Raw genomic sequence first — 26,324 nt, forward strand, 5'->3', positions numbered from 1 at the left:
GCATGAAAACATTAAAAACAAAACAAGGCGTACGGCTCTTATCAACGCCTATACTGGAGTAACAAATATCTCACTCGTTACTTAATAGCAACAACATCCACCCAGAGAGTTTGATTAGAAATCATATTGCACGTTGCCCCAAGCTTACATCTAGGCTAGCCTTATCCAGAATCAGATAATGGCAAACCCGGAAACATCTAAATCAACACCAAATGCCAACTCCAGAGAGTTGGAGACAAGAAAGTTCACCCTCTATCACCCGGTGATCTTCGTCCTCACTTTCTTCAGGTGTGGTTCATTTGCTGACTCTCATTTTCTGCACTATTATCATTTGAGTATGTCATGAATGAGGAATATGTCCATGGTGACGTGTACAGCAACATCGCAATTCATAATTTGCGCCGTTTTGGTTTAGCGAAGTGTTCCAATCAAGCATCTGTCTCCCACATTTACGTCTGGTTAATAACTGGTTGATATATTATATATCCGGTAACATGAGCCTTTAAGCTTTTCTATTATCGTAGTAATTATATACTACGCTATTACAAAGCGTATACGTTTTGAAAATGGATACAGAAATAAAACATATTTTATGCTGGGACAGGCATATCTAGTGTGGCAGTATCTGTGCCAGTGACAGTAGATTTTCATAATCGGCGAATTCTTCAGTTTAATATGACACCCCATGCATTTCTGACTGCCTTAATTACCATGATTATACACTCTCGTAAAGCAGCATATTCATTGTGATACAGTGTTCTAATATATATAATTTTGTTTCTGTTATCATGTGTTTTGACAATAATTAGTATTGGTTACACAATGCCGTTTAGAAACGGGGTAAAATGTAACACATGTTATATTTCGGATTACACTTTCTCATTAAAGTACTGATTCTAGGACTTTTGTTGGGTTAAGTCCGATCCGCGAAGTATAAATCTTGAAAATGTATGTGAATTATCATAACTTAAAAGATTTTGAAAAAATTCTAAATACAGTTTATGGGTGCAGGATCAAAGTGATCTCAATGAAATGTCATTGATTTCATCCAGATGGCTCCTGAGTGTCAAGCAGATATTGCACATCATGTTTTGATAATAATAATAAAAACAATTTGTGTAGCAGAGTATGGCTTAAATCACTGTTGAGATTCAGAAGAAAATCTGGTAAAATATTGTCCTCCTTGTCTATATTTTTTTCATCAGATTATCACATTTCGTCTGTACGATGTGTGTCTATCTACATGTTGCTCTGTTATTTCAGCTATGCCTTCTTCCACATGTCCAGGAAAACATTCAGCAATGTGAAAACTACAATCTCTGAAGAGTGGACACCAAGCTTTCACAATGCCACTGTCTGTGAAACAAAACCAGATTATGTAAGTACAGATCACCGTGGAGGTTTAAATAGAAGATTTAATTACTAAGCAGGTCTGCATTTAAGGTGAAGAGCTGCATTATTTCTATGAAAACTTCAATCCAGAAACCTTTGGCAGAACCAGCAATAGGAGTCTTCAATATTCCACTGACCAATTAGTCAACTTATTCCACTCCATAGTAAGTTAGTAACACAAGAAGGCACCAAAGTTGTTTTTTTTTTTGCTTATGCACACTTCCCTTTTATCTTGTAGATCTGTATTGTTTTAGGGGCCGTTCATAATTTACAGCTGAGGGGCGATGATGATTTTTATGGAGAAGTACAAAGAAAGTGATCCCCCTGTGGTTCTCATTACACCTCTTTAAAATTTAGGGTAGGTACGTAGGAGTTTTTTTTTTACATTTCTTTTAGAAGGAAAGTACAAACTAATGACACATGTATCAATGTGTACTTGTTTAGTCAATCAAGCTTGCGACCATCATACCGACTTTCTCTATTAGAATGACCGATATCTGTCGGAGCTCGGAAAAACAATGGCATCTGAAAGCTTATTTTATTCAGCCCGCTTAAAAAAAATAGGGTCGGCACCAGAATTCAAGGGTCGGTCAGGTAATCGGAACCACAACATTTTTTTAGGCTTTTTATTATTCTGTACAAATCAAGGGGTTTGGTAAGGCAAGTGGTTAAAGCAATGGCTCATCACACTGAAGACTCGGGTTTGAACCCCCACATGGGTACAGTGTGTGATGCCAATTTCTGGTGTCCCCTACCATGATATTACTGGAATATTGCTAAAAGCGATTTAAAACCAAACTCACTCACCCCAAAGAAAGGTGTTATAACCCACTGTAAATAATAGCATGATTGAATACTCAATCACTCAAAAAGTTATAGAACACTGATTATTAATTCATTAGATTAATGAACTGTACAAAAAAACAACTATTATACATGTAACAGGGAAATAACACATCACAGATTTTACAATAAAATTCTTGGTTGAAAGCAATTGTTGATGATATTAATCAGTTTCAACAAACCTTGTTGTATGCATAATAAATTAAATGCAATGATCAAGAAAATGAATACATCTGTTTCAGCAACTGTAACTTTATCCCATAGTTTCTGATTAAATGTGTCTGTGTCAGCTGACACTCGGTGAGAATCAGTCAACAATGCCAGTGAGACAACTCATTAATTGTGGGGTTTTCATTGGTTCTTTTAATGTAACCATGGTTATTGTTGTACATCTCCAGATCTGGAATACACGGAACATGTTTTCCTCCCCGTCTGATGTGGAGCCATACCTGGGAATACTGGACGCTGCCTTCATGATCTCCTATGGAGTGGTCAGTTTCAATACTATGTACCTTCCAGTTGATTAGACTTGGTGGGGATTGCAAGTTAAAATGGCCCCTCCCTCCCTCCCGGTTTCTCCCTCCCTCCCAGTCTCTCCCTCCTCCCTGTCTCTCCCCCTCCCTGTCTCCCTCCTTGTGTGTCTGTGTTCAGGGTTTGCAGGGGCTTGAAAAAGCCTGACAGTGTTAATTAATCTCCATAACAAAGTAAAAATTTCCCTCTGATAGTCAGCCCAACATTTGACCAACCTTGTGTATATTCAACAACTTCTGTGTTATGTGTCTTCCTATAGTTCGTTAAATTTTTTGATTGGGCCTGGAAAAGCCATATAAGGCCTTATTTTTGGTGACTGATAATCTGTATGGATGGCAAAATAGATCGATAATCAAAAATATTGTCGATAGGTAAAATTATTAATGATTAACGATCTGAAAATAAACATAAACTTTTGTAATAGAATAAAGTTTTAATTTACTCAAACAATACACAAAGGTAGGTTTTTATCATGGGCTGCTTCTAAATGATGTTCAAGATGCTGGTTTGTTTACTTAGTAACCCATGCAAAAACATGTCACCTCTCGCCAGTGGTGTGAAATATATTCATATCTTTCAGACATTTTTGGGCATTTTTGCTCACAGTTACTTTACTCTGATATTTATCAATAATCGATCAATATTTAGTTAATGATTATTGATCTCTATAATCTATATTGATAGCCAGCCCTAACAAACCCTGGTCTGTCTGTCTGTCTGTCTGTCTGTCTGTTTGAACTGTGGCTGGTGTTTTGTTATGTTCCAGGGACTGTTCATCAGTGGGATTGTTGGAGATAGGTAAGTTTGTGTTACCCTATCAGCCACATTTAGCCAGATGTCCCTTCTGTACCAGCAAATATGATATTGCTCAGACTGACTGTCATGTTAAACATTATACACCCTCACATTCACTCACTCAGTCTCTCCATTCATCAATCAGTTCATTCACTCAGTGTGTCTTGACTCCAGTGTGCGAAATAGCCACTGGCCCGCTAGCCTGTAGCTAGTAAAAATCCAGTCAGGCCAGTAAATCACTACAGTCACTGGCCCGACTGGCTAGAGAATTTTCATGGGGTCATTTTGTAAATATATCACTCTCTCCGACTTGTTAAGTTATAATACACTTTTAAATCATGCAAGATTATGGCCTGATCAAAATGTTATATTATATTAGCAGCTTAATGATGAAACCCATGTCATGCCGACAATATCTTATTCTCATCTATTTTTGTAATCTTTTGCTTAGTTTCTATAGCTACATTCAAATTTCTGGCTAGTGAATTATGTTGTGGGCTAGTAACTTTCAGGCATAGCTAGCCTGAATGGCTAGCAAAATTTGGAAACTATTTTGCACACTGCTTGACTCATCCACACATTCAATCACTCAGTCTCTCGATTCACCCACTAATTCACTCACTCACTGAGAATGTATAAGACACAGTAAAATGTAGTTTATACAGGACTAACCACAAGGTTTTGTAACAGTTTTATACCAATATATTATATATATATATATATATATATGTATATATATATATTCAAATGTTGTATATTTATGAAGCTGGCAATGTTTCGATGAGACTGTGTTGTATGTTTTCTTCCTTCTGTCTACAGACTGAACATGAGGTATGTCCTGGTGTTCGGCATGTGTTCAACAGCACTGACGGTAAGTCATCGACCAGTTCTGTTTCACACTGTTTCACGTCCAGTAGCTCATCAACGCCAAGTTGTGACAGGGCTCCAGAAAAACATTTCAGACTCAACAAAACTTTGGAATAAAATATTTCATTAGTCTTATGAGCAAGACAAGTTCCACATTTGGGTCAACAAAGAAACCGATACTAATTAGATGTCACCAGGAACAGCATTTCCGAGCAGAATTTAAGAAAACTTATGTCTCCACATTGGTGTAAAATATCCATGTAACTGAACCCAAGACAGTAAAATATACTGAACACCCAACAAAGACTTTCAATACACATTGTGGACAATAGCGTGAGTACATATTCAATCACTCAAACATTTTTCTGGAACCATGCAACTTATTTTAACTCACCACAGTGTCGTACATGTTTAATTAACAATAACTGAGACAAAGTGCATTTTAGTGATTATGTATGTGAGCACTCGATCAGTAAATGTGCCTTTGTCAATAAATACAGGTAGACATGTTGGAAAGGCTGTTGGCTCATTAGGGGTGGTAGGTTAGTCAGGTGGTTAAAGTATTTTCCTGTCACGCCGAAGACCGGGGTTCGATTCCCCACATGGGTACAATGTGTGAAGCCCATTTGTGGTGTCCCCCACAGTTATATTGCTGGAAAACTGCTAAAAGCAGTGTAAAAACTCACTCACTCACTCACTCACTCACTGTGACAAGCGAACTGTGATGAGCAAACACTTTAATTACAAGGCTACCCCACCGCCCCTCCCAGAGAAATAAGAAAAATTGATCACAGCACATTACCAAAAGTGACAAGATTGTGCATGATTGAGGTTGTTAGTTAAAAATTTCCCAACTGAAACAAAATTCTAGAAGCTCATGAAACATCCGACAGTTACTTGAACAACCTCTCGCGCCCGGCCTTCCGTCCTTGCCGCTGCATATCCTACCTCTTTGGGAAGGAGGCGCCTAAGTGGACTGCTCCACTTCAGGCACACAAAGGCAAGGGCAAGGCTGCTTCCGCTCAGCAGCCTTTTCAGAGGAAGGGGAAGTCGGCCCCGGCTTCCCAGTAAGCTATCCTCCAGAGCCCTTGGTGGTCCGGGCGCAAGCAGTTGGTACACTGCCTACCATCGGGATTCACTGCCTGTTACCCGACTGCCTCTCTTCCTTCAGGAATGGGAGAAAGTCACCTCAAATCCCTGGGTCCTGTCCACACTCAGGGATGGCCACATGCCGCAGTGGAAGCAAGGCCCTCCTCCTTTCTCCGGCATTCATTGCACTCCGGTGCTCCCCTTCGGCATCTCCACGGCACCAAGGGTGTTCACCAAACTCATGCTAGTGCCAGCTCAGGTCGCCAGGGCACAGGGCAACATTTGTTACCTGTACCTGGACGACTGGCTTCTCAGGGCACTCGCTACCCACTTGAGTCAGGATTCCACACAGTCAGTGATGGATACTTTCACCAAGTTTGGTTGGATTATCAACCTCAAGAAATCAGAACTGGTTCCCACCCAGGATCTGGTTTTCTTGGGGGCGAGATTCGAGACAAAACAGGGCATAGTCTCTCCATCTCGGGACCGCATTCCCAAAGTCCAGAGGATTGTGTTTCAATTCCTCCAGTCCCCCCAGGGCCTCAGCTCGAACTTGGCTTCAGTTGCTAGGCAACATGGCGGCGACAGTGGACATAGTTTGGCATGCACGCCTGAGGATGCGACCTGTTCAGCAAGAGCTAGCGCAGCTGTGGTCTCACTCAGGGAGTTACGAGAAGATTCTGGTAACTCCGAAGTGGCTCATTCCTCACTTACGGTGGTGGACCGACACCGGGAATCTATCCAAGGGTTTACCGTTGGAGACCCCGGTGCCGAAGCTCACAATTCAGACGGATGCCTCCTTCACAGGGTGGGGGGATGTCCTAGGCGACCTCACAGCTTCAGGCCTTTGGTCCGTGAACGAGGCAACCCTGCACATCAATGTGCTGGAATTGAGAGCAGTCCGGTTGGTGTTTGAACGCTTCCTGGATCAGGACCTACTATCCCAGGAAGGCGCGCCACACCCTGAATCCCAGGTTTCAGTAGGTGGCTTGACCTCTGTCCTGAATCGCCTCCAAGCGAGCGGATTTCCTGCACCAGTTGCAGACACAATTCTGGCTCCGCGGAGGGATTTGACTAACGTACAGTATGAGGATAGGTGGGCCTGTTATGCGCACTGGTGTCGAAACAGAGGGATTCTCGATCCCTTTTCTTCGACTGTAGTCGAGGTGTTAGAGTTTTTACAGTCTCGGTTAGAGTCCGTCTTAGCTGCGTCTACTATCCGAGGCTACTCCACGGCTATTTCAGCCTTCCACATTCCCATAGATGGTGCCCTGTTAGTGCCCTCTGGTGCAGCGCTTCCTAGCAGGCGTGGACAGACTGCGTCTGGTCATCCGTCGGTCCAGTCCCACATGGGACTTGTCTCTCATTTTAGATTGGATGTCCAGTCCTCTCTTTTATGATTTGGTAAATTTGTCTCTCCAGCTACTAAGTTGGAAGACGGCATTTTTAGTAGCGGTTACATCGGGTAGAGAGGGTCGGTGACATACATGCTATGTCTTCGGACCCGGAGCTTACCGTGTTTCATAAGGATCATGTAAGTATCCGCTTACCAGATTCTTACCGCCCTAAGATCGATAGTGCGTTTCATATTACGGCACCTATAGATCTTCCCGCCTTCACGCTTCCTGCGTCGTCTGGTAACACTAACCGTTTGGCCAGACGGTTCTCCGCAGTGGACAGAGTAACACCTCTCAAGCCGATTGAGCTTTCCAGATACTTTCCAGGTTTTTAGTCCCGCTATCCGTTGGCGTATCGGTGCCTTACTTTTAATTTCCATTTTCCAAGCTTGGCGAGCTGTGCGCTATGGACAGTAGTTTGGTTTGGCGAGTTCCTGGTGTTTACACCCCTCCGTAACTTAGGTCGGGGGGTGGGGTTTGACTGGGGATGTAATATCCGATCAGCCAATCGGCATATAGGCTATGACAGTAGGGGTCCACGCCTTAGTCTCGCCCCACCTTGATTGACATCAACGGTCAGGTGACTAGGTGAGTGTAATTTTCTCTATTTCCGTACGGTTGTATATTATTACTATCTATGGATCACTTTGTGAGACAGAATACCACTCCCGGCTCCTTTGTCTTTGGGAGTCTGTTTAATGCTTATATGTACCCCAAGGAGGACTTCTTCTGAAAAAGAACTATACAAACAGAACTATACAAACCTGTAGAGGTTATGAATTCTTTGAAGAAAGTCCTCCTTGGGGTACGGCCATCCGCCTCCCCTCATTCTGTCTGATATGTTCAGCATGAAAAGTGAGGTGCGAGGTTGACGGCTAGAGTTACCTGCTCTTGGCTGTAGGGGTGGTCTCATGAGTTTTTGTTTTGTAAATATTTTATTAAAAAATATAGTTACAACTGTCGTGGGAATTTAAATGGACATTTAAATGCTTAGATGTACCCCAAGGAGGATTTTCTTCAAAGAATTCATAACCTCTACAGGTTTGTATAATTTTTGTGCATCACAGTGGAAGATGGTGCTCACAATATTAATCTCTGCTACACCATCAGGTCACATATTGCTGAGCCAGGTATTACACAACAAGTATCATCATATTGACGAGGGGCGGTTGGGTAGCCTAGTGGTTAAAGTGTTCGTTCGTAACGCCGAAGACCCGGGTTCGATTTCCTACATGGGTACAATGTGTGAAGCACATTTCTGGTGTCCCCCGCCGTGATATTGCTGGAATATTGCTTAAAAGCGGCCTAAAACTAAACTCACTCATATTGATGTTCTCCTTACCAAGTGGTGCTGTTCCAGGTGTTCCTGTTTGGGTGTGTTCTTGAGTGGGTACATCTTTACAACAAGTACCTCTACGTCTTCCTGTGGATCATCAACGGCCTGCTGCAGTCTACTGGCTGGCCGACTGTTGTAGCCGTCATGGGCAACTGGTTTGGAAAATCTAGGTAATACCACTCATGAACACACAATGTTCAAATTAAAGAGTGGAACGAATTATCAGACCTGACTTTTTATCAATTCCATATGTCTGCATCTAGGCCAGTGGATGTATCAGAGTACTTCGCATCATATGACAGGAATGTAAACTTGTTGACAAAATTAACTTAGATGAAGGCTATTTTACAAGGTAGGTGTTCCTGTCTATGTTCAACAAGTTCTGCTGGAACTGGAATATTGCTGAGTGCTGCATTAAACAACAAACAATCAATCTCATGCAGCAACCTTTCACTCACTTCCCTTTAATGTTCCATAACCCCACCATACCCACTATGGAGATCAAGGTTAGAATCGGTCTGCAACAGCCAATGCTGGTCGGGGTGTCAGTCCTGCTGACCTTGTGGATGTATGTCAGAATAGTCTAATAGTGCTGAGTCTCACGTAGAAACAAATAAACAGTTGAATCGTGTTCTTGAATGTATACTTGTTATCAGTCATACTGCCTTTGTCCTCGACCTCTGTTTCAACATTACCTACTGCATGTATTTGTACAGCCGCGGACTGGTGTTCGGGTTGTGGAGTGCCTGTGCGTCTGTCGGCAACATTCTCGGAGCCCTCATGGTGTCTGCAGTGTTAGACTATGGTTACCAGGTAATACAACAATTCCAGTGAGTTCATAACATTTGTTGGTTAACCATGCAATCCATTCTGTGTTTAAATAACATACAGTCAAATCCCGATGAGTCGAATCGCTGGGGACCAAGTACTAAATTCGACTTATCGATGTATTCGAGACATATGTATGTCTATGAGGGTAGAAAAAAAGATGATCCAGTCCTAATTCCTCCGCCTAAGCATTTGTTTGTCTAATGATTTTCATATCACTAATAGGGGCACCTTATCAGTTCCAGTCTGATTAGCACAGACAGTGATTTCCATAAAATCACTAATCTGCCTTTTGAACTCACCCGTCAATGGCGGAAAGGTGTGAGCCGAGCTGGTTTGTTAATTGGATCAGTTTGCTACACCAATCAACTTCTCATGGACTGACTTCAGCTTATGTATTCAAGATTGGTGTTGTTTGAATCTCATGGGACCAAATTTCCTTCTCGAGTCATCGTGTGTATTTATGAGACGAATTTCGTGTAACCGGAAATCAAATGATGACAACTATAACAGGGCATGGTCGGGACCGACAGGTACTTCGGGTTATGCATAATATTCGAGACACCGGCATTCGACTCATCGGGATTTGACTGTATATGCAAGTAAAATACTTTCCTCAATGATTAATAAAAGAAAGGGAGAGCTTGTCTTTCATTACCATGCTGAATGATGTCCCTGGTTGTTGTTCTTTGTTCAGGACTCAATATCTATTATAAGGTGGAGGCAAATAGATGTAAAACATCTCAAGTACAGAGGTACAATTAAGGTAAAGCTGTGTATCTGATGTTACCCACATCACCTTGCTCCACTTCTGCTGTTTCAGTATGCCTTCCTCTTCACCTCAGCCATGTTATTTGCGGGAGGGGTCATCAACTTCTTCGGACTGGTCACAAGTCCTAGAGAGTTAGGTAAGATGGTGGGTTCTGGAGGACACCTGTTGTATCTGGCACGTACACGGACACGGCATCTGGCTACTTCAACAACAAATGGCAAAACAATTTGCGAAAATATTGACGAATCTTTCCTAATCTGACTGAAAAATTATAAAGTCTCATAAAGTTGTGTATTGTTCACACACTAGGTGTACTGTTAGCAATAATATAAATACAGCTTGTTCTGTCAGATGGTAAACACAAATGGGTAAGTTGGTTAACCTGGTGGGAAGTATCTGGATCCCCTCACAACTACCTGTGGCTGATCATGTGGCCATGTTGTATACAGGCTGTACCATGTTTTGACTGTTATTTGCAGAATGTTTCATGTTTTTACATCACTAAGACAGTCGTGTGTATCATGTTTGCTCTGTTCAGGTCTCAGTTAGACACTCGTGTGTATCATGTTTCCACTGTTCAGGTCTCAGTTAGACAGTCGTGTGTATCATGTTTCCACTGTTCAGGTCTCAGTTAGACAGTCGTGTGTATCATGTTTCCACTGTTCAGGTCTCAGTTAGACAGTTGTGTGTATCATGTTTCCACTGTTCAGGTCTCAGTTAGACAGTTGTGTGTATCATGTTTCCACTGTTCAGGTCTCAGTTAGACACTCGTGTGTATCATGTTTCCACTGTTCAGGTCTCAGTTAGACAGTCGTGTGTATCATGTTTCCACTGTTCAGGTCTCAGTTAGACACTCGTGTGTATCATGTTTCCACTGTTCAGGTCTCAGTTAGACAGTCGTGAGTATCATGTTTGCTCTGTTCAGGTCTCTGTTAGACAGTCGTGTGTATCATGTTTCCACTGTTCAGGTCTCAGTTAGACAGTCGTGTGTATCATGTTTCAACTGTTCAGGTCTCAGTTAGACAGTCGTGTGTATCATGTTTCCACTGTTCAGGTCTCTGTTAGACAGTTGTGTGTATCATGTTTGCTCTGTTCAGGTCTCAGTTAGACAGTCGTGTGTATCCTGTTTCCACTGTTCAGGTCTCAGTTAGACAGTTGTGTGTATCATGTTTCCACTGTTCAGGTCTCTGTTAGACAGTTGTGTGTATCATGTTTGCTCTGTTCAGGTCTCAGTTAGACAGTCGTGTGTATCATGTTTGCTCTGTTCAGGTCTCAGTTAGACAGTCGTGTGTATCATGTTTGCTCTGTTCAGGTCTCAGTTAGACAGTTGTGTGTATCATGTTTGCTCTGTTCAGGTCTCAGTTAGACAGTCGTGTGTATCATGTTTGCTCTGTTCAGGTCTCAGTTAGACAGTCGTGTGTATCATGTTTGCTCTGTTCAGGTCTCAGTTAGACAGTTGTGTGTATCATGTTTCCACTGTTCAGGTCTCAGTTAGACAGTCGTGTGTATCATGTTTGCTCTGTTCAGGTCTCAGTTAGACAGTCGTGTGTATCATGTTTCCACTGTTCAGGTCTCAGTTAGACAGTTGTGTGTATCATGTTTGCTCTGTTCAGGTCTCAGTTAGACAGTTGTGTGTATTTTTTATCCCATGCAACGCGTTTTGCGGGGGATATTAAAATGGACTCCGTCCGTGCGTGCGTCCGTTCGTCCATGCACATTTGTCTTTTCCGGAGCAGAACTCTAAAACCGTTCACTATTTCTTCACCAAACATGGCACATAGATAGATCTGGTGGGGTACTGGTTCCTTTTGGTAGTTTTGGAATTCTGAATAAAATATTTTTGGCGTTTCCGTGGCAACAAGTTTGACTTAGTCTGAAATTGGTGGTAGTGCTCTTTTTCGGAAATGAACTCTAAAACCGTTCACTATTTCTTCACCAAACATGGCACATAGATTGGTCTGGTGGTGTACTGGTTCCTTTTTGGTAGTTTTGGTTTTCTGAATAAAATGTTTCTGTCATTTCCATGGCAACAAGTTTGACATAGACTGAAATTGGTGATAGTGCTCCTTTCCGGAGCAGAACTTTAAAAACCTTTCAATACTCTCCTTCCACTTTTCTATATACACACCTAAATATTTGACATAATCATAACTCGTAGACATAATCATGAAGAGTGTTTTGCCATTGCAGGGGATATTGATGACTGGCTTCTTGTTTATTATTATAGGATATTTATATAGCGCACATATCCAGGCAACTAGTGCATGCTCAAGGCGCTGGTATTTTTCCCTCGATCATTGGATGTCAATCTCAACGGCACATCGTATTATCAATCTCAACTCCCTTGGGAGTATCATGTTTCCACTGTTGAGTTCTCAATGTGACTTTGTGTGTATCATGATTGCTCTGTTCAGGTCTCAGTGTGGCCGACGAGGATGCCAGGAGTACGGCTGCTGCAGGTGACCGAGGTAGATATAGAGACACGCCTTTCAACTCTCCTACCCAACCCCTGATTGACGACTTGCTTGATGAGGGTAATGCTTTGAAGGGAGAGGGGTCCCTAGACTAATGTACCCAGATATTGACAGATAGCAGACTGAATGTCTCTACATGACATTTGCACAACAGATTGTCGGTATATTGTTCTATGTTCTATAGGAAGGTATATTAGCCTACATATATATTAGCCTAAAATGGATAAAATTTTCATTAACTTGCCAGCATGAAATCAGAAATCCAAGGCCCCATGTAAGTTGATAACATCCCTCATTTCCCTAATAGCAGGTTGTTATGTGACGTCACTGAAATCACATTTCTTATTTGTGACATCATTTTATATTGTGGTCAAGTGCATCATGGAAACATGACATTTGAATGGTGTAGATATAACACTGGTGCCACACAGTGTCAAGCTACCTTCTAAGTAATAAATGCATGTAGATGGGTGAAGTGAGCTTCAGAGCTGAAACTTCCACTCTCCTGAAGCCAGAGAAGCAGTTGTTGGATATATTTTGAATCCTACAAACACTTTGTGGGGCTGGGGATCTGGCCCCGATTTCTCAAAACAAACTTAAGTCTGAGTTTTGACTTAAGTTCGAATTTTTACTCAAATTTGAGAAAACTCATTTCCCATGTTCAACTGAAATTGATATTAAACTCAAACATAGTAGACAATTTGAGTTTGGTGAATAGAATACTTAAGATGTTTCGGCTTTTTAATTTTAAAAATGCAGCTGATTAAAAATTCAGCTGTTTCAAATTGTCAAACTCAGTTTGAAATTTGAGTAAACACTTAAGTTTGTTTCGAGAAATTGGGGCCAGGAGTATTTATGGCCCTATGATCACTTATCACACAGGACATGTTCTGTTACAAATGAATGGTTTTCGGTGTGGGTAGTATAAACTTAAATCAGATCTTTGCTGACTGCAGCCTGAAACAGGTATTCAACTCTGGTTTGTGTTTACAGAAGCTCTGTTGAGTGTCTCTGAAGAAAGTGATGATGATGCACAACCAAGTGTTAAAGTGTCTGGTGACCTCAGACCTACTGCTATCAGCTTCTGTACAGCTCTCCTCCTGCCTGGTGTCATACTGGTGAGTTGGAACTCATTTCCTCTGCTTGGTGTCATACTGGTGAGTTACACCCCATCTCCTCCTGTCTAATGTCATACTGGTGAGTCACACCTCATTTCCTCTGCTTGGTGTCATACTGGTGAGTCACACCTCATTTCCTCTGCTTGGTGTCATACTGGTGAGTTGCACCTCATTCCCTCTGCTTGGTGTCATACTGTTGAGTTACACCTCATTTCCTCTGCTTGGTGTCATACTGGTGAGTTGCACCTCATTTCCTCTGCTTGGTGTCATACTGGTGAGTTACACCTCATTTCCTCTGCTTGGTGTCATACTGGTGAGTTACACCTCATTTCCTCTGCTTGGTGTCATACTGGTGAGTTACACCTCATTTCCTCTACTTGGTGTCATACTGGTGAGTTGCACCTCATTTCCTCTACTTGGTGTCATACTGTTGAGTTACACCTCATTTCCTCTGCTTGGTGTCATACTGGTGAGTTACACCTCATTTCCTCTGCCTGGTGTCATACTGTTGAGTTACACCTCATTTCCTCTGCTTGGTGTCATACTGGTGAGTTACACCTCATTTCCTCTGCTTGGTGTCATACTGGTGAGTTACACCCCATCTCCTCTTGTCTAATGTCATACTGGTGAGTTACACCTCATTTCCTCTGTTTGGTGTCATACTGGTGAGTTACACCTCATTTCCTCTGCTTGGTGTCATACTGGTGAGTTACACCTCATTTCCTCTGCTTGGTGTCATACTGGTGAGTTACACCTCATCTCCTCTTGTCTAATGTCATACTGGTGAGTTACACCTCATTTCCTCTCTGTTTGGTGTCATACTGGTGAGTTACACCTCATTTCCTCTGCTTGGTGTCATACTGGTGAGTTACACCTCATTTCCTCTGCTTGGTGTCATACTGGTGAGTTACACCTCATCTCCTCTTGTCTAATGTCATACTGGTGAGTTACACCTCATTTCCTCTGCTTGGTGTCATACTGGTGAGTTACACCTCATTTCCTCTGCTTGGTGTCATACTGGTGAGTTACACCTCATTTCCTCTGCTTGGTGTCATACTGGTGAGTTACACCTCATTTCCTCTGCTAGTAAGTTCAGCATGCAAAATAACCACTGACCCTCTAGCCCATGGCTAGTAAAAATCTAGCTGGGCCAGTAAATCACCAGAGTCACTGGCCTGACTGGCTAGTGAATTTTCATGGGGTCATTTTGTAATTATATCACTCTCTCCGACTTGTTAAGTTATAATACACTTTTACATCATGCAAGACTGTGACCTTATAAAATGTTCATCATATCAGCAGCTTCATGATGAAACCGGTGTAATGATGACAATATCTTATTCTCATCTGTATTTGTAATCTTTTACTTAGTTTCCACATTCAAATTTCAGGCTAGTGAATTATGTTGTGGGTGAGTAACATTCAGCAAAATTTGGAAACTATTTCGCACACTGGATGAGTTACATACCACCAAAAACGCCGATAAGTATAACAGACATTTAATAGACAGCCCTTGTTGTTCTTGTGGACATCAGAGTGAAAACGCCCTACACTATTTCCTCACTTGCCGTAACTATACTCGGATAAGACTTAATATGAATTTTTACACTACCGGTTATAACCTGGATACCATTCTTAAGGGAAACAAAGAACTTACTCCCTGTGTAAACCAGAAAATAGTTGAATCCGTCCACGATTATATAACCGAGACACAACGCTTTAAATTTTCTCAGGAAAATAATTAAATTTACTCAACAACCTTCTCATGATTGATTTATATTTCTACAATGGCTTGTGAGACACACACAGCTGTAACTCTCTAACTTATGACTACTTAGAGAATAGTTGTATTTCATGTAATCTGTATATATTTATACATTTTAAAAATATTATATTTATGCAATGGTCAGTATCAATGACGTCAAATCCTCCATTTTCATGTTGTATTATATGTTGCATAGGAGCAGTGTTAATATAAGCAGTAATGCTTGTTCACCAGTCCCAATTCATCTTCATGAATAAAAATATGTTTAAATCACATACCATGTCCTCCTGCCAGTTAATGAGTGATGCACCAATGTATGTTGACAGTACTCCCTCTCCTATGCCTTCCTGAAGTTGGTCAACTACTCCTTCTTCTTCTGGCTGCCATACTACCTAGCCAATGCCTACCACTGGAAGGAGACAGTAGCAGATTCCATCTCCATCTGGTACGATGTCGGCGGCATTGTAGCAGATGTCAGTCTCAAACACATGCGGCAGGTCAGTCCCATCACAAACAAACGTTCTCCTCAGTCTCATCACACTGTCTCTCAAACACATGCTGTTAGCCAGTCCCACAACACATGCTGTTAGCCAGTCCCACAACACATGCTGTTAGCCAGTCCCACAACACATGCTGTTAGCCCCACAACACGCTGTTAGCCAGTCACATCAGTGCTGTTAGCCAGTCCCACAACACATGCTGTTAGCCTCCCACAACACATGCTGTTAGCCAGTCCCACAACACATGCTGTTAGCCAGTCACTTGCAGCCAGTCCCACAACGTGCTGTTAGCCAGTCCCACAACACATGCTGTTAGCAACACATGCTGTTAGCCAGTCCCACAACACATGCTGTTAGCCAGTCCCACAACACATGCTGTTAGCCAGTCCCACAACACATGCTGTTAGCCAGTCCCACAACACATGCTGTTAGCCAGTCCCACAACACATGCTGTTAGCCAGTCCCACAACACTTTCTCACCAACCTCTACATCTCTGTCTCCTGTCTCCCCACGCTCCCTCTAGTCTCACTTTACTAGTTTTACCATACCCCCTCATACTCTGGTCTCACCTTACACTCTCTCCAATCTCACCATTCTCTCTCCAGTCTCACCACACTCCCTCTAGTCTCACTTTACTTTAGGGCAGTTTTACCATACACCCTCATACTCTGGTCTCACCTTACTTTCTCTCCAGTCTCACCACACTACCTCTAGTCTCACTTTACTTTAGGGCAGTTTTACCATACACCCTTATTCTCTAGTCTCACCTTACATTCTCCAGCCTCACCTTACTTTCTCTCTAGTCTCACCACACTCTCTTTAGTCTCACCACACTCCCTCTAGTCTCACTTTACTTAAGGTCAGTTTTACCATACACCCTCATTCTCTAGTCTCACCTTACGCTCTCTCCAGTCTCACCACACTCTCTCTAGTCTCACCACACTCTCTCTAGTCTCACCAAACACTCTCCAGTTTCACCTTACTTTCACTCTAGTGTCACCACACTCTCTCTAGTCTCACCACACTCTCTCTAGTCTCACCAAACACTCTCCAGTTTCACCTTACTTTCACTCTAGTCTCACCACACTCTCTCTAGTCTCACCACACTCTCTCTAGTCTCACCACACTCTCTCTAGTCTCACCACGCTCTCTCTAGTCTCACCAAACACTATCCAGTTTCTCCTTGCTCCCTCTCTATGGTCTCAGCACATTGTCTCAAAAATATCATCACATTCACTGAGTGTTAATTCTAAGTGTGTATGATTAACTAATGTATGCAGCCCATTCCCTAATTTATCAGTCAGCCAATTCTATCCTGAACAATATCAGTTTGATACCTTATCCCTGTTAATAGGCCAACCTTTCTGTTACAGGGGGAACTATAGGTGGTTTTATATCAGTAAGTATGAACAATAGGATAACTGAGTTTCCTTCTTCAATGTTGATATGGTGGGCATCAGAGCATCACTGACATGTTTCAACTTGTAAAACCAATAATTCTCCAGGTGCCAAGATTATAGAACTTTGCAAAATGGCCGCACTTTGATTATATGATTTTGCTTCTAATTTCTGTTTCTGATTACAGGACCGGTTTCAGAGGAGAGCTATAGTTGTCATTCCGATGTTAGGCCTTGCCATTCCATCACTGTTTATATATGGGAGTAAGTACACAACAGGAACTGGCAACTGTCTACTTTTGTTTATCTCCAATGTGTGCGCCACAGTTCAGCATTGTTGATCTAGATACAGAGTTATGCCCCTTTGATGTTTGATGCTATTCCCAACTGTAGTTGACAAGATGAATCTTAGTAAATTGTTTTACCCCTGATCATGAGGAGTAATGTTTCCCAGAGTAGTTGATCATCAATAGAGTATTTGTTTGGTTCATTATCTTTTTTATATTGGTGAAAAAGAAAAGAACTTAGAAACTAGGCTAGATGAACTAGAAAAGAAACTAGACCTTAATGAGGATGGTGACACTAAGCAAACTCTACTAAATGAAATAAATGTTTTAAAACATGAGCTAGATGAAATTTCCAACCATAAAATAAACGGAATGCTTATAAGATCTAAAGCAACTTGGGTCGAAAAAGGTGAAAAACCAACAAAATACTTTATAAAGTTAGAATCAAGAAATTTCCTGAATAAGTCTATAACTGTTTTGGAAAGGAATGATGGAACAACTATAACAGAAAGTAAACAATTACTTCAAGAAACAAAACTCTTTTATGAAAAATTATACACTGCACAGGGCCAGTCCGATGTTAATCTGGTCAAACTATTTGAAAGCGAAAACGTACCTGTTATAAATGACCATGATAAATGTAACCTGGAATGTGAATTAAAAATGAACGAGCTTTCATACGCTCTTAAAAACATGAAAAATGAAAAAAGCCCAGGGCCTAATCGTTTTTCTACAGAATTTCTTAAATTCTTTTGGAAAGATTTAGGAGAATTCCTTCTTAATTCACTAAACTGTGGTTATAAAAATGGAAAGTTATCGATCTCTCAAAAACAGGGATTGTTAACATGTATACCTAAAGCTAATAAACCAAAGAAATTTCTGAAAAATTGGCGCCCTATCTCCCTACTAAATACCTCATACAAAGCTGGAGCTGCAGCAATTGCAAACAGAATTAAAAAGGTACTACCTAGTATTATTAATGAAGACCAAAAGGGTTTTGTCAAGGGAAGATATATTGGCGAGGTAACCAGATTTATTTATGACCTAATGGAATACACTGAAACTTGCCAGATACCTGGCCTACTTCTTCTTATTGATTTCGAAAAAGCTTTCGATTCAGTAGATAGACACTATGTCTGTAACGCATTAAAGTTTTTTAATTTTGGACCCAGTATCTCACATTGGATAGAAACATTCTATAATGATATTGAATCGAGAGTCTTGGTAAATGGATTTGCGTCAATTCCTTTTAAAATAGGTCGGGGATGCCGCCAGGGGGACCCGCTAGCGCCGTACATCTTTCTGTTGTGTGTAGAAATCCTGGGTATCATGATACGAAACAACAAAAATATAAAGGGGATTAAACTTGGAAGTATAACATATCTTTTATCACAGTTTGCAGATGATACAACACTTTCATTAGACGGATCAGAGAAATGCCTCTATGCAGTTTTGAGTACATTAGAACTATTTGCCCGTTTTTCAGGTTTGAAAGTCAACGTAGATAAAACTAAACTAATATGGATAGGCTCCAAAAAGAGATCCCGATATAAGATGTGTAAAGAATGGAATTTTGACTGGTCACAAACAGACTTCACGCTCTTGGGAATACATTTCGATATTGATCTTGATAATATGGTTGAAATAAACTACAACGAAAAACTAGCTCAGATTGAAAGGCAAATGAACACATGGTCAGCTTGTACCTTAACCCCGTACGGAAGAAATACTGTTCTAAAATCACTTCTACTACCTAAGCTTAACCACCTATTCTCAGCTCTACCAAATCCCAAAAAAATGTGTCATTGAAAGACTTCAAAAAAAGTATTTTAATTTCATATGGAGAAACAAACCTGACAAGATTAAAAGAGATGTAATGATGTTAAACCCAGAGCATGGGGGGATAAAAACTCCAAATATTAGAAAAATTATATCATCACAAAAACTAAAATGGATAAAGAGAATCAGCGGTCATGACCTCAAATGGACGCTTCTCTTCACCAGTCAATTTAAAATCAGGACACAATTTTTACTTACGGATAGCTACCATATACAAAATGAAATAATTCCCTCTTCAACTAACTCCTTTTGGAGAGACATACTTCTAGAATGGTCGAACTTTATATCCATGTGTAAAAGAGAAATTGTAAATGAAGAAGAAATACAATGCCAATCCTTATGGAATAACGACAATATCAGAATTGATAGCCACCCCTTTCTGTATCGTGAGTGGTACAAAAAAAGGTGTCGTTTTTGTGAACGATTTAATACATGAAGAAGGCAGACTGCTCACATATAAAGAATTTTCCGAAACGTTTTCAATAAAAACCAATTTCTTAACGTATGAATCGGTGAAAAAAGCAATTATAACATATGCTCGAACACTGAATATAAAGCAATTTAAAAGGAAATTAAGCGAACCAATCTATCCTTTTAATATCTCAAAAATTGACATCATAATTGGGAGTAAAAAACTATACGCCTCCCTCTTGAACTCAAAATTTGTTTGGTTGCCAAGTTTTTCAAAATGGGAAAGAGTTCTAAAGAGTGATTTTACTGAAAACGACTGGAAAATCTTTAACATTATTGCGAATAAATGTTCGCGAAGCACAGACTTGAAATGGTTGCAATATAGAATTATCCACAATATCCTCCCAACAAAACAACTACAGTTCTTTATAAAATGGGATACACATCCTCACCAATATGTCCATTTTGTGAACAAGAAAGAGAAACTATCAACCATATGTTATGGGAATGTGAATTTGTTTTTAAATTATGGAAAGAAATAGAATCATGGTTGAACTCGGTACAGTTACAACTGGAACTTACAAATAAAATCGTTATATTGGGAATGAAAGGAAAAAACAATAATCCGATTAATGAAATCATTTCAGTTGTCAAACATTATATCTACAGATGCAGCATAAATGGTTTCAAACCAAAGTTAGAATATTTAAAAAATGAAATTGTCCGTCACTATGATATGTCAAGATATGTTTACTTATCTGCGGGAACTGAACAATTGTTTTTTCAATATTGGTCATCATTACATCTATTACTTGGAAGATAATCCAGCCAATTATACTTTTTCAGCCAACTGTACATTTTCATACATGTATACATATACCATTGTATTATTCAGAAAGTTATCTATACATGTTTGCCTGTACATGAAATATGGAAAAAAAAGAAAAAAGCCATTCAAAAAAGTGGATGCATTCACATCAGTGTTCAGACATTTTAATTTCAAACAATGCACTGTATGTGGGTTTCAGTGTTAGACAGCAATGACCTGTAAGTAACCTCCTACATATGCTGATATGTAATCAAGAAATCTAAAGCTCTGATAATAATGATAGAAGCAGGCTTGTTTCTTTGCCATTATACAATGTTTAACTGACACAGTTTCAGTCAAGCCTTGGTTGGAGAAGTGTTTTCGGCAATTACTGTATCATGTGGTACTATTTTCCCCAGATTCTCCTGCCAATTTGACAATCAATTCATTCCTGATGTCTGTGGCGGGATTCTTCATCGGCGGAGTTGCCAACCTCATCAGTGCTGCTGTAGCTGCAGATCTAGGTAGGAAAACTGCTTTTACATATTACATTTCCTACACCCGGGAAAATCCAGGTTAGATTTGGTCTTCAGCAACCAATGCTTGTTGTAAGAGGCGACTAGTAGGATTGGGTAGTCAAAAACACTGAGTTTGTTGACACATGTCACCATATCCCCATTGCCCAGATTCATGCTCATGCTGTTGATCATTGGATTGCCTGGTACAGACCGCCATATAGCAGGAATATGACTAAGTGTCGTCCAAAAATACATCAGTTTTTACATTCTTCAGTACATGTTCTTTGTTGCAACAGTATGAAAGATTACTTTTTTATTTTGTGCCAGGGTGTAGATATGTAGACACTGAAATTCAAAATTTCAAATTTAAGTATTACCTAGCAGTATCCAGCTCATCTGACTGTCAAACAAGTAATGTGTTGCTGTAGTGGATTGACCATGGATGATCTGTCTTAGTAATAGTAATAGTCCGCTTATATGGCACTCATATCCAGACATATTGCCTGCTCACAGCGCTACGTCTTCAACATCTCAACCATGACAGCCATACTGAAAATCAAATTGTGTCCAGATTCTTCAGCGATTATATCATGATGTTCGATATTAATGTGATGTGTCAAATAACATAATTTTTTCTTATCCGGACTCATGATCTTTTGCTTATCTCCCTTTCCCTTGCTAATGGTAGTGGAACACTTGAATCCCTTGAAGTTCCTGAAGCGGACTCAAAAATACACTCACCCACGAGTTACCTCCCTTTTCCAGGGTAAACAGTCATGTGACCAGCCATACTTGTCACTCTTCCCTTTTTTATATGTAAAGCGGATTAAAAAGCACTGGAGTCCTGTATACAGCATTATATCCTTTTTGCTACTGCTGAAATTCATAATACTGGTGCTATGTTGAGTGCGCTGCAGGGGCAGTCGCCTGAGTCTCTGTCCATCCTTCGAGCGGGGCCAAGAAGAAATGCGGCTAAAGCGCCAGTTGACACCGGCTCAGCTATCAAAGTAAGAAAAAGACGTTGTCTTCTTCTACATCACAGAGGGGAGCATCAACAGGCGATATTAGCAACGCAGGCATCTACAAGGTTCGTGAACCCAAGGGGTTTGCGAACCCTCAGATCATCAGGCAGATATCAACAATGCAGACATCTACAAGGTTTGCGAACCCTCAGATCAACAAGCAGATACCAGTTATGTAGACATCTACAAGGATCATGAACCTGAGGATTCCCGAACCCTCAGATCAACAAGCAGATATCAGTAATGCAGACATCTCCAAGGTTCACGAACTCTCAGATCTATAGGCATATATCAGCAACGCAGACATCTACAGGGTTCGCGAACCCTAGGGTTAACGAACCCTTAGATCAACAGGCAGGATGTTGACATCGACTCTATTACCATACTGCTGAATAAAACGAAGCAATGATGAAGACGGATGGTTTTGTCAGAGTTTATAACTCAACAAAAAAATCTACACCATGTGCGATATCTACAGTTTACAGCCTGCATAACTCTACAACCTTCCACAGACCTTATATCTGTATAGGTTCAGTTTCGGACGACAACCTACTTGATGAAAGGATTCCCTTCATCTATACGGATGCTGAGGTCTTATACCGGGTAGCAGGTGGCCTGCGGGTATTGTCGTTCACTCACTCACTCCAACCCAACAGAGACGTACTGCAAATAACTGATGACTTCGACTCCAATATGATATCACCTATGAAGCCGATATCTCAAGTACTGGAGAACCTCAAGGCGACCTTTGTAAAGGGCTTAAGGTTAACAACGCCTTCAAAATCTTTGAACCATGAGTCTGTAGTCTGTCTTGACAAAGGTGTGTTGTGTACACACATATGAGCTATATTTTCGACATCAGCATAAGAGATGTTAATTTACTTTTGTTGTTAATGTCATGCATGTGCCATGAGAGTGTGCTGTGTGTTAGTTTATTCAATATTCCATGCACTGCAGGCAACCAGGGCCCAATACAAGGCAACACCGAGGCCCTGGCAACTGTCACCGGCATCATAGACGGAACAGGAAGTCTTGGGGCGGCCATTGGACAGGTAGGCAATACGTACAATGGGTTACATGATGGTCTTATTAAGTACATCTGCTAAAGTATGTTTAGGATTAATTCCGAGCCATGTTTCTCTCTTTGCCAATATTCCTGCTTGTGTTTTCTATTTTCATTATTTAATCACCTAGCATTTATGTTTGAGGTGGTAGGATAGATTTTTCATTCTAATCAAAAGTTAAAATAAAATAGCAACAATAATGCATTTCATGATATAAAAGCATATGTCTTCATTTCCTTACGCCAGTCAGATTAACCTGAAAATGGTATCATGATACAAAAATATGCAAATGAAGTTGCCTACAGGAACTGCTTTCTCCATTTGTCAATGTAATACCTTTTTGGCAGTACTTACTGACCGAAATATAGTGATGAACTTGGCTGCAAGTCATCAGGTGCCGGGCATTGTATGGGAAATTGGGCTGTTCACTCAAGATCTGCGTGAAAGTACGTCTTAAACAACAATTATATGCCTTCATATATTATAACGACACAGGTTTATATAATACAGTTTTAATACATATGTGTGTGTGCGCGTGCGTGCGTGCGTGTGTAACAGTAGACTAAATATATTTATCATACAGAAACGCACTATGATAAATCTTTTCTGTCTTACTACGTAAGTAAAATCCCTAAAACAAGTTTTGATCTCTTCTTCTACTAAAAGTTGATATGGTCTTTCCTGTTTTGTACACTGTATTCTTTAAATTGAAAGAATTTACTGTGCCTCCATCAATAATGTGGGCCTGTATTACTGATATCTTCTGCTCCAGATCCTGGTGCCTGTGATACAGAAAGCTCTCGGCTGGCAAGCTGTCTTCTACCTCTTCATGGTTTGTGTAAGTGGCACCATCCCTATCTAGCTGCATTAACTGATATAGCTAGAGAAAGTAGAACAATGAGTGTGTAGAACAGGGTTTATCCAGAAATAATCAAAGGTCGATAAGTCGGCAGCACATGACTTGAAACATTCTCAAATTGGAATTAATCATTGTATAGTTATTGGCAGTACAAGAGTAGAGGAACAAGCTTTAGTGCTTAGATTTACATCACATGATTAATGTTGTATTTTTGTGCGGTTCATTGAAATATGAACTGAAAAACTATTGTGCAAATTTATGATTCGGCATGGTCAGTAGCTAATTCAAGTGTTCATTGTCCACAGTTCGGTATGTCAATCAAAGTGAGTGAGTGAGTGAGTGAGGTGAGCGAGTTGGGTTGTACGCCGCTTTTAGCAATATTCCAGCAATATCATGGCAGGGGACACCAGAAATGTGCCCATGTGGGGAATCGAAAGTGGGCCTTCCGCGTGACGAATGAAGCACAAAGCTACCCCCACCGCACCGTCAATCAAATCTAGGTATGAGAAGAAGAAATGCAACAATACAAATCAGAACAACTATTTCAGGGAGGGAGCAGCTGTTTCAAATCACAAAGTCTGTTACCAGATGCAAAAATTAGTTGCATTTCAACTGGGAGACACAGTTGGAAAACTGCGATTTTGAAAAGAAACCGAAGATATGAAATTTGCAGAAGTGTGATTGTGTGATGCCATGATGAAGTAGTCCCCATTGGTGGACATGTCATTATCTTTTACTTTCATAGGGAATTAATTTGATTTTTGCCTTGAATGCAATATGAAAGCAAAATTCAAATATTTCTGACTTGAAGCCCATAGAACAAATAAGAAATTTTAATGTTATTTTTTGCCCTAGCCTGCCCAGGTTTACATGTGTTTGTATTTCCCCAGACCTTTCTGACGGGGGTGTGCATCTTCCCACTGTTTGTACGGGAAGTGAAGGAAATCTGCAGAAACTACCATTACTCCTGGTACAGTGGACTACGGCGACGATCACGCAGCCCTCAGGAAGAACAGGCAACATGGGAGTGATACTCAGGAAGACCCTCAACGTGAACAGATGTGATGACAAATCCATTTTTATCCTTGGCATTAAGATATTTCAGAAATACCACATTTACGGTACCTCATGAAGTGCCAACATCAATTGATATCCCATAGATGCATCTTTGTGATATTCAGGTCTGCAGCAAGACCAAGAGATTATATTTTGATCACATAGACCTTAGCATGACGAATACAGCATGACTGTCACTCCCAGCATTGCATCAGATCAGAGGAATATTACGGGAACAAAGTATCTGGTCAATACATATTGCCATAACTCTAAAGCAAATATCTTCCAAAATCAGTAAATGTTTGATGATGACAATCGTAAGTATAGTAGGCCATTACGAGCAAGTATTACAGAGGAAGTGGAATAACAAGAAAGTGTTATTGTGGGGCAGTAGTATGGTATTTTCTGTTTGAAAATGTGCAATATATATTATATAAAGAGAGAGAGATTCTTATTTGTGAGTACTGTTACCAGAGAGCTTTCAGTTCTGACAACAAATGGTCCATCAGATGTAACTGTCATTCCTTGTCAGGGTTCAGAATGTACTTTATGTAGGACACTTTTCCAGACATGTTGTCCATTGCCCTGCTTGCATTTCAGCATGTATATAATCACGTTTCCAACTTATAGGATTGACACAGTCTGTTTATTAAGATAGATATTTTAGCAACTGTCTTTTTTTACCGTTTTTTAGTGTTTCCGACTATGTTGGTATGAAGCCACCCACAGGCCACATTAACTCACAGATGATTTTATCGGGGGTTTTATACCAGTCAACAAACACGGTTGATGTTCTGAATATTTTGGGTCATACAATATTGTGCTTGTGTTTATATTTGAGGATATTTATATAGGGTACATATCCAGGCAACTAGTACATGCTCAGAGCCCTGGAGTGTTCCCTTGATCAATCTTCTCACCAAATATATACTGTAACACCACATCGTATTGATGGGTGAGTAATATATTATGTTCATTAAAATGTGTGTGTCAAGTTGGTTTTCCTTTCCATTCTTGCTCTGTTGTATGAATCTGTTCTGTTTTATAATTTAATAAATTTCATCATTATAACTCTTGAGACCATCAGTTGCCAGGCAGTTCAAGGTCATGGGGAGACAACTGATACAATGACAAATGCTGACCACTAGACAAATGCCAGCGAAAGAATTAACACCAGAGTCTTACAAATCACAATGGTCTGACTTGCCACTGAAAATTTGAAATGTCATCCTGGGTATTTTGTTCACCTCTAACATACTAAAAGAGTTGAAACTGGAATTGTATGCGACACAGATGTGTGAAATTGTTAACTAGCCAAACTGCTCTTCTGGTGGGCTAGCTGGAACCAAATAGTT

General features: G+C 40.5%; 1 protein-coding gene across 2 annotated transcripts; it reads left to right on the forward strand.

Moving 5' to 3' along the window:
* Positions 1-26,040, forward strand: LOC124256299 (sugar phosphate exchanger 3-like). 2 transcript variants are annotated; one of them, XM_046690276.1, is made up of 17 exons: positions 1-288; positions 1,264-1,378; positions 2,634-2,726; positions 3,533-3,564; positions 4,381-4,432; positions 8,275-8,420; positions 8,967-9,063; positions 9,902-9,986; positions 12,265-12,384; positions 13,318-13,442; positions 15,534-15,675; positions 17,082-17,107; positions 17,294-17,369; positions 20,870-20,974; positions 22,948-23,042; positions 23,827-23,892; positions 24,804-26,040. In XM_046690276.1, the coding sequence occupies exons 1-17, from the start codon at positions 179-181 to the stop codon at positions 24,942-24,944; spliced, it is 1,626 nt and encodes a 541-aa protein (XP_046546232.1). In that variant the 5' UTR covers positions 1-178; the 3' UTR covers positions 24,945-26,040. The 2 variants fall into 2 exon arrangements, with proteins under 2 accessions (XP_046546232.1, XP_046546233.1); XM_046690277.1 differs by having other exon boundaries at positions 12,265-12,318; positions 15,534-15,673; positions 17,080-17,107.
* The last annotated feature ends 284 nt before the right edge of the window (positions 26,041-26,324 follow it).

Source organism: Haliotis rubra, unplaced genomic scaffold, assembly GCF_003918875.1.
Source record: "Haliotis rubra isolate DU_JTF1 unplaced genomic scaffold, ASM391887v1 Scf623, whole genome shotgun sequence".
Classification (NCBI taxonomy): Eukaryota; Metazoa; Mollusca; class Gastropoda; order Lepetellida; family Haliotidae; genus Haliotis; species Haliotis rubra.

Bases quoted from the DNA above. Each gene is read 5' to 3' on its own strand.
- LOC124256299 (XM_046690276.1), top strand. From the start codon at position 179: ATGGCAAACCCGGAAACATCTAAATCAACACCAAATGCCAACTCCAGA. The intron at 4,433-8,274 runs GTAAGTCATCGA...GTGCTGTTCCAG, and splicing joins TGTGTTCAACAGCACTGACG to GTGTTCCTGTTTGGGTGTGT. The intron at 12,385-13,317 runs GTAATGCTTTGA...TTGTGTTTACAG, and splicing joins TGACGACTTGCTTGATGAGG to AAGCTCTGTTGAGTGTCTCT.